The 9,147-nt window shown below is 43.5% G+C and overlaps 1 protein-coding gene across 1 annotated transcript in view; it reads right to left on the bottom strand.

Moving 5' to 3' along the window:
• Positions 1 to 2,253: 2,253 nt before the first annotated feature.
• The window catches only part of HEPACAM (hepatic and glial cell adhesion molecule), a 329,463-nt gene continuing 322,569 nt past the window's right edge, over positions 2,254 to 9,147 (bottom strand). Inside the window, exon 7 of the mRNA XM_069224517.1 lies at positions 2,254 to 8,297. Coding sequence (XP_069080618.1) covers positions 7,995 to 8,297 — 303 coding nt within the window. The 3' untranslated portion in view covers positions 2,254 to 7,994. The remainder of the gene's footprint in view (positions 8,298 to 9,147) is intronic.

The raw sequence follows: 9,147 nt of genomic DNA, 5'->3' as shown, positions 1-9,147 counted from the left end.
GACTAAGAGTGTTGTTATGAGCGTCTGTCACTTGGTACTGCTGACCAAGTAGGTGTTGTTCAGGGTGTACCAGTTTCTCGATGACCATGGTAACACTGGCACCTGTGTCCCTGTAGGCCTGAACCTCAACACCATTTATTAGGGGAAGTTGCTTGTACTTATCCATATTAAGGGGACAAGCAACCAAGGTGGCCAAATCAATGGCACCTTCAGAGACTAACACAGCCTTTGTGGTTTCCCTAACAAGACCAACCCCAACTAAATTACCAAAAGGGAGCCCAGCTACTCCCTTGGATTGGCTATTAGGTTTGCTCCCACCACCACTGCTATTACTAGGGGCACTAGAGGTTGCAGTAGGGGTTGTGGTAGTGGGAGGTTTGGTGTTTTTCTTTGGACAACTGGCATCAGTTGTCCAATGGCCTTTTACTTTACATAAATAACACCAAGGCTTTTTGATTTGATTTGAAGAGGATTTGGGCCCACCACCCCCACCAGAGTGTTTTTGTGGGCCTGATGAAGACTCAGTATATTTACTTTTGTCCCCACCCTTGTCAGAAGACTTACCATCCTTCTTCTTGCCATCCTTGTTACCCCCTGTATGAACTTTTCTGTTCACTCTTGTTCTGACCCATTTGTCTGCCTTCTTTCCCAATTCTTGGGGAGAGGTCAGATCTGAGTCCACTAGATATTGGTGTAACAAGTCAGACACACAGCTATTCAGAATATGCTCTCTCAGAATAAGATTATACAGGTTTTCATAGTCCGAAACTTTACTGCCATGTAACCACCCCTCCAAGGCCTTCACTGAACAGTCAACAAAGTCTATCCAGTCTTGTGAGGACTCTTTTCTGGTGTCTCTGAACTTAATCCTGTATTGTTCAGTGGTTAAGCCAACTCCATCCAAGAGTGCATCCTTCAAAACTGCACAATTATTGGCATCACTTTCTCTAACAGTAAGGAACCTATCCCTATCCTTTCCATTGAAAGATAGCCATAGAATAGCAGCCCACTTCCTTTGAGTGACCCCCTGTACCATACAGGCCCTCTCAAGTGCAGCAAACCACTTGTTAATGTCATCCCCCTCCTTGTCAGGGGGAACTATCTTGTGCAGATTCCTGGAATCATGCTCTCTCACAGGATTACTATCAGGAATACTGCTGCTGCCACCATGGGGTCCAAACCCCAATCGCTGTCTCTCCTTCTCCAGGTCTAGGGATTCCCTGTCTAGAGCCAGCTGTTGCTGTTTAAGCTTCAGCCTGGTCTCTTCCACTCTCAACTTTTTGAGTTCCCTTTCTACATGTTGTCTTCAGGGTGGGTGGGTTGGGAATGTTTAGACACTGAGGACAAATTGGAAATAACAGAGGGAGACTTGTCCCTAACAGTTTGCACTCTAACAACCTGGCCTTCAGGAACAAAAGCATCCCTACTATGATGGGAGCTCCTATTACTACCAGGATTGCTAGGTGGTCTGCTAAGGAGAAGATTTGGAAGAGAACCCCGTACACCTCCCTCAAGGTGTTCCCCTGAGTCAGAGTGTGAGCTATCTACTAACTTCTCATATGAAGTGCCACCTAGGGACTTATCATTCTCAATGAGCATGTTATACAGAAATTCTCTAGAAGGGTTCTTTCCTACCACTAAGCCTCTATCAATGCAGAGACTCCTTAGGCTCTTGAAGGTTAAATTGTCATAAGTTGTATTGACTAATTTAAGAGCAGTACCTACATCAGACATGATAGAAGAAGGTTTAGAGACAGTGAGAAGAGAGAAAAAGTTTCAGGACTTTTTAAAGAACAGGAAAAAAAAAACTTTTTCAAACTTTTTCAAACTTTTTCAAACTTTTTCAAACTTTTAGAAAGTTTAGAAGTGCTTTTCAGCACTTAGCAGAAAGTGTAAGAGAAGAAAAGCAAAACGTTTTGGTTAGGTGTACATACACTGAACTTGTTTTGTATATTTTTCTCTTATGAAAAGTACAAAATGACAAAGTGGTAAGTAGTTACAAGTACTTATCCCACCGCTGCACAACCAATGTAGGAGGCTGGCCTGGCTTGTAGTGGGTACCAGAGGTACTTACACCTTGTGCCAGGTCCAGTTATCCCTTATTAGTGTAGAAGAGGTGTTTCTAGCAGCTTAGGCTGATAGAAGGTAGCTATGGCAAAGCAGCTTAGGCTGAACTAGGAGACATGCAAAGCTCCTACTATACCAGTGGTGTCATATGCACAATATCATAACAAAACACAATACACAGATATACTAAAAATAAAGGTACTTTATTTTTATGACAATATGCCAAAAGTATCTCAGTGAGTACCCTCAGTATGAGGATGACAAATATACACAAGATATATGTACACAATACCAAAATTATGCAGTAATAGCAAAAGGAAGTAATGCAAGCAGTGTAAAGTTACAATAGATTGCAATAGGAGCACATAGGTATAGGGGCAACACAAACCATACACTCCAAAAGTGGAATGCGAACCACAAATGGACCCCAAACCTATGTGAGCTTGTAGAGGGTCGCTGGGACTGTAAGAAAACAGTGAGGGTTAGAAAAATAGCCCACCTCAAGACCCTGTAAGGTAGGTGTAAAGTGCACCTACAACCCCCAGAGAGCACAGAAGTTGTGATAGGGGGATTCTGCAAGGAAAACCAACACCAGCAATGCAACAACAGTGGATTTCCGGACCTGAGTATCTGTAAGACAAGGGGACAAAGTCCAAGAGTCGCGACAGTGTCGAGAGTGGGCAGGAGCCCAGGAAATGCCAGCTGAGGGTGCAAGGAAGCTGCCACCCGATGGAAGAAGCTTGGTGTTTTGCAAGAACGAAGAGGACTAGGAACTTCCCCTTTGGAGGATGGATGTCCCACGCCTTGACGAAGCATGCAGAGGTGTTCCCACGTAGAAAGACCGCAAACAAGCCTTGCAAGGGTTGCAGTTAGGGTTTTTGGATGCTGCTGTGGCCCAGGAGGGACCAGGATGTGGAGACAGAGGGGGCACCCAGCAGGTCAGGTAGCTCTCACAGAAGCAGGCAGCGCCCACAGAAGTTCCTGAACAGGCACTTAGAAAAAAAGTGAACTGGAGTCCACCTGAAGTCACAAAAGGGAGTCCCACGACGCCGGAGGACAACTCAGAAGGTTGTGCACTGCAGGTTAGAGTGTCGGGGACCCAGGCTTGGCTGTGCACGAAGGAAATCCTGGAAGAGTGCACAGGAGCCGGAGCAGCTGCAAATCACGCAGTACCCAGCAATGCAGTCTAGCGTAGGGAGGCAAGGACTTACCTCCACCAAACTTGGACTCAAGAGTCACTGGACTGTGGGAGTCACTTGGACAGAGTGGCTGAGTTCCAGGGACCACGCTGGTCGTGCTGAGAGGGGACCCAGAGGACCGGTGATGCAGTATTTTGTTGCCAGCGGTTGCAGGGGGAAGATTCCGTCGACCCACAGGAGATTTCTTCAGAGCTCCTGGTGCAGAGAGGAGGCAGGCTACCCCAGAGCATGCACCACCTGGAAACAGTCGAGAAAGCCGGCAGGATGAAGCGATACAAGGTTGCTAGTAGTCGTCTGGCTACTTTGTTGCGGTTTTGCAGGCGTCCTGAGCAGTCAGCGGTCGATCCTTTGGCAGAAGGTGAAGAGCGAGATGCAGAGGAACTCTGGTGAGCTCTTGCATTCGTTATCTGAAGAATTCCCGAAAGCAGAGACCCTAAATAGCCAGAAAAGGAGGTTTGGCTACCTGGGAAGGAGGATAGGCTAATAAGAAAGGTAAGAGCCTATCAGAAGGAGTCTCTGACGTCACCTGATGGCACTGGCCACTCAGAGCAGTCCAGTGTGCCAGCAACACCTCTGAATCCAAGATGACAGAGGTCTGGGGCACACTGGAGGAGCTCTGGGCACCTCCCCTGGGAGGTGCAGGTCAGGGGAGTGTTCACTCCCCTTTCCTTTGTCCAGTTTCGTGCCAGAGCAGGGCTGGGGGATCCCTAAACCGGTGTAGACTGGCTTATGCAGAGATAGGCAGCATCTGTGCCCATCAAAGCATTTCCAGAGGCTGGGGGAAGCTACTCCTCCCTAGCCTTCACACCTATTTCCAAAGGGTGTTACACCCTCTCTCAGAGGAAATCCTTTGTTCTGCCCTCCTGCGCCAGGGCTGCCTGGACTCCAGGAGGGCAGAAACCTGTCTGAGGGGTTGGCAGCAGCAGCTGCAGTGGAGACCCCGGAAAGGCAGTTTGGCAGTACCCGGGTTCTGTGCTAGAGACCCATGGGATCATGGAATTGTCTCCCCAATGCCAGAATGGCATTGGGGTGACAATTCCATGATCTTAGACATGTTACATGGCCATGTTCGGAGTTACCATTGTGACGCTATACATAGGTAGTGATCTGTGTATAGTGCACGCGTGGGAATTATAAGGGTGTTCCAGTATGCCAATGTGAATTGGTGAAATTGGTCACTAGCCTGTTAGTGACAATTTGGAAAGCAGAGTGAGCATAACCACTGAGGTTCTGGTTAGCAGAGCCTCAGTGAGACAGTTAGTCATCACACAGGGAACACATACAGGCCACATACTTATGAGTACTGGGCCCTTCCTAGCAGGGTCCCAGTGACACATAGACTAAAACAACATATATACAGTGAAATATGGGGGTAACATGCCAGGCAAGATGGTACTTTCCTACACTGAGGCACACTGGAAATTTGGAGGATCTCATGTTTAGCTTTCAATTAGCCCCACTTCTTCCTTTTCTGGACTTTTGTTATATAAACCACCTGACTGTACCAATAGCTGTTTTACCAATTGTTCAATACCGTTGTTCAACTCTCTTTGCAATATGCTAACTTCAGAAATCTTGGTGATTTTAACATTCATACTGACAACCTGAAATGTCCTCTTGCTGGCCAACTCACCCACACCTTGGCTGGCATGAACTTTTCACAATTAGTACAATCTCCCACACTTAAGAAAGGACATACTTTGTACTTGATACTTTGTACATAATCAACCTGCAGGTCGCCCTTTCTGAGTGCCCTGTCTAGTCATATCACTTTCTTATCCCATTTTCTTTTAATGGGGTATTCCACCAGAAGAAGCCAGGCACCCCCCCTGAATTGAGAAGAAGTCTCAAAGGCAACTCTCTCTCAAGACTTATGCTCCACATTTCCCTTTCTAAAGGGCATTTTTTACTAATAAATGTCTCTTTTTAATAAATGGATCATTAATGCCCTTGATCGTTAGGCACCCTTAAAAGTCCATGTGGCAAAAATAACTAAAAACTCTGGCCTTTGTTTCTCCTCTGCTTTGATGGCTGAGAAGAGCCACTGTAAAAAGTTGGAACACAACTGGAGAGATTCCTACAACTCTGAGGCTAAGATTATATATAAACTGCACTCAGTAAATTCTCCAAACTATCACACAGTGCAATGAGAGAGTACTTTTATTCTTGAATAGTGACAGCTACTAATACCTCCCTCAAAGTTTCAAAGATAGTTGTCATTTCTTTCAACTGATATTGTAAAAATTACTTTCAACCCATCTCTGGTAGCTATCAACGTTTTTGATGAGAAAAATCACAAGCTGTACTCTATGTTCTCTGCACCCTCTACAGATGGAACACCGATTGATCCCTTCATAATCTAAAGCTACTTCTTTCCAAATCGTATTACCATGGGGGAAGCCTCATTAATTGAACTCGAGAAATATAAATATGGCTCTCCTGTGGACCCTTGTTGTCCCATAAAACTCAGGATGATGTCCCTTTCTGTCAAAATCTGGAACACTTTCAGGAAACAGGTGCATTTCCTAACAATTGGAAGCAAGCATTCCTTCTGCCACTGCTGAAGAAAGCAAGTGTTGACCTGACTTTTCCAAGTAATTTCAGGCTTTTACCTGCACCAGTGAAAGTCCTAGAGAACTATTTTCTTTTATGGAAACAAATGGCCTCCTTCATGCCTTGCAATCGGGCTTTCGGTCAAGATTTAATACCCAAACAGCACTTCTGGAGGTTTCAGAGTTTATTAAAGAAAATTTAGATAGTGGCCACTAAGACATGATGGTATTGTTGGACCTGTCAGCTGCGCTTGACATGGTATCTCATGCCACTCTCCTGAGCAGTCCAAATCAGAATGGCATTCAAGGTAAGGTTCTAGCTTGGCTAAAACCATTTTTGGAAGGCATTTCTCAACAGATATATCTCTGCCCTTGCTCACCCCCTCCCAAACCGCTAATATACGGATTTCCTCAGGGATCCGTTTAAGCCCATTGTTTTGTTCAATTTATATGTAGCTCCTCTGGCAGCTTGATTGAATCCTGGGGTGTTAAGGTGATCTCTTAAGCGGATTACATCCAGCTTTTATTATCCTGCTAGGAATATTGGATGTCTGCTTTCAACAAAGTCGAGAAGTGTCTTAAAAGGAGTTGCATGCTGGATGGAGGCAAACTTCCTTAAATTCAACTCTGATAAAACTGAAGTTTTCTGTTTTGGTCCTAGATCCTCTTTTCCTGAACCTCTGATGGCCTGAAGATCTCAATCTGCCTCCTACTCCTACGACCTTCGTCGGAAATTTAGGTATTATCTTTGATTCTGCCCTTTCTTTTTCTGTCAAAATCAAGTGGATCTCATCAACCTACTTCCTGAAATTGAAAGCCTTTAGGAAGCTGTCGCACCTTGTTCCTGAGGATACTCCAAAAAACTGTGAATCACAGAAGGATAACCTCCCATCTGCATTATGCTAACAGTCTAAATCTGGGCCTCCTCAGTTTTATGATGGACAGACTCCAGATTATTCACAATGCAGCTGCCAGAATTACTCAGTGAGTTCCTTTTCAATAACATATCTCCTCCCATTTGAAACTGCTACACTGGCTACCTGTTGCAAAGCTCATACGCTGGCATTCAGAGTATTAGCATTCCTATCTGAGGGACAGGCTAAGGTCCATATAAGCAACATTCATCACTCAGGTCAAATAACCTACACCTGATGCAGTTCCCTACATTTTTTACGGCTAGATGTGGAGGCAGTTCCTTTATGGTCCTAATGGCCAAACTGTGGAATGCCCTGCCTGCCAAGCACTGTCTTTTGCCATTTACAGAAGAGACCTAAAAGATTTTGTGTTCAACTCAGATTGGAAAATTATATTGCTACCCTCTAATATCAGTCTTCTTAAGTCTGATTCCCGGGACTCTTCAGGTGAAGCAGTTGTGTGCTTTACAAATGACTGATTGATTCATTGATTGAAGAATGTAAGTAGTGTGGTGTAAAAATTTCATGAAATCTGTTTGTGAATACCCACTGTTTAGAAACATTGTGGGTTTTTGACGTTTCTCACTGGCCTCCTACTGCTCCTACTCAGAGATCGCATATTGTGCACACTGCATGTGCTAACTAACCGTAACATCACCCAACACATCATGCTAAATCTATGACTGTGGAAAATCTGCCAAACTTGTGGATTTCTAAGGTTTAAGAATTCAACTGCAGGTGTAGATGTCACCAGAACATGAACAGGTAGACAAATAGTGTTGTGAGAAGTCCATTGATACCAGGTTCACAAAAATGTGTTGTAATTCAGAGCATTAGTCACAGCATAATTTTGACAAGTCAGTACAAATTCTTCCAGCTGAAAAATCCTTTTTAAAATAAGATGTACAGAAATACATTAAAAATCATAGATTATTTTTCGATTTTCAAATTGAAGTGAACATGATCACGATCTCATAATACATTTGCAATACATGTTAAAGCATCTAAATAAAAAAAGCCTGTGAATTTATAAAGTAAATACAGTGTATGCTGTTTACATTAGGTTTATCCATATCACATAGTCTAGCAATTTAGTTCAAAGTGACAATGTTTAATGTTCAACTCATGCTATCTTTCTATACTCATCAACAACACCAGGTAAAACAGCCCCCAAGTGCAGACACATGGAGGCGTGTAGTAGCTCCTCCTCACTTACTGGTCCTGCGTTACATAAGCATCAAACAGCATAATGTGTACAATTACTAGGCCTTCATTTCTGGAGACTGAGCTTCATCCTGCTCACAGATCATGTGAGCCCCAGCTGACCTCCCAGTGCATTTCTGATTTTGCGAAACATGAGGTGAGCCTGGTGAACTGGGGGGAGATTTGTGGCTGCTGCTGCGTGCTGGTGACCTGACAGGAGACCGGTGGTACCTGTGAGCAGATTGAGGAATTAATGCTGGTGTTATGCCTACTGAGACCGGAGATCTGGAATAATTGAGGGAGCTGTGATCTGCTGGGCTTCTAGTATCTGTAAGAAAGCCATCTTCTGTCTCTGGCAATTCCTGTGAAGACAAGAAATGCTTGGTCAATATAAATATACATGTACATTTACTTACTCACAAACAACCTTCCATTGTGCACTCCTAATTATGCAAAGCATTAATAAACATGTTCAAACTATACCCAAAATTGAACCCACAAACCGGATATGATCAGTTTTCAAACCGGAGTCACGGATCGAAATCTAAATACTTTATGCTACAAAGGAGATTATATTTTATGCTTGTATAATACATGGGATTCTGCAGTCCTTGTATAAAAACACATCTCTTACTTCTTTAAAATCAGTAACTTGTGATTCACCCCGTCGCCGATTATAAAACAAAAATACATCAAATCTCAACTCTAATAACTTATTGTACTTGAGTTCTGAGGCACAATACTAGAGCGAGCAGCCCAGGTGAAGGCAGTTCAGATCACGGAGTACAATTAAAACAGCTATTTAAAGAACGATAGAGTAATGTTGCTTTTTATTCTGCTGTTTTCTAGCTGAACATTGACAGCCAGAAAGTAGATATTTATGGCAGCATTTTAAGTGTTGCACTCCCCTCGATAAATATAGAAAAGTTAGAATCCTCCGCATGTTTCAACTGTGCCTTAAAAAAATTAATTTGAATTAAACTTCTTCTAAAATCTTTTTGCAGCAAATATCTAACAGCCTTTATGATGTGCTTAATTTTGTACTAGAGGTTCTATTTGTATTCCTTATGTTTACAAGCATGCTCTCTCTTTCATATGAAAGAGCTACCCACCAAGGATTTAAGAGTTTTTTGGGAAAGGTGATAGTGTGACCATTTATGATAAGGAATAAAGTACCCACAGAAATGCATGATAAGGATAATACAAGTCACA

Source organism: Pleurodeles waltl, chromosome 3_1 (genome assembly GCF_031143425.1).
Source record: "Pleurodeles waltl isolate 20211129_DDA chromosome 3_1, aPleWal1.hap1.20221129, whole genome shotgun sequence".
Taxonomy (NCBI): Eukaryota; Metazoa; Chordata; class Amphibia; order Caudata; family Salamandridae; genus Pleurodeles; species Pleurodeles waltl.
Note: the sequence above shows the minus strand (reverse complement) of the source record. Positions and strands in the feature narration are given on the sequence as shown.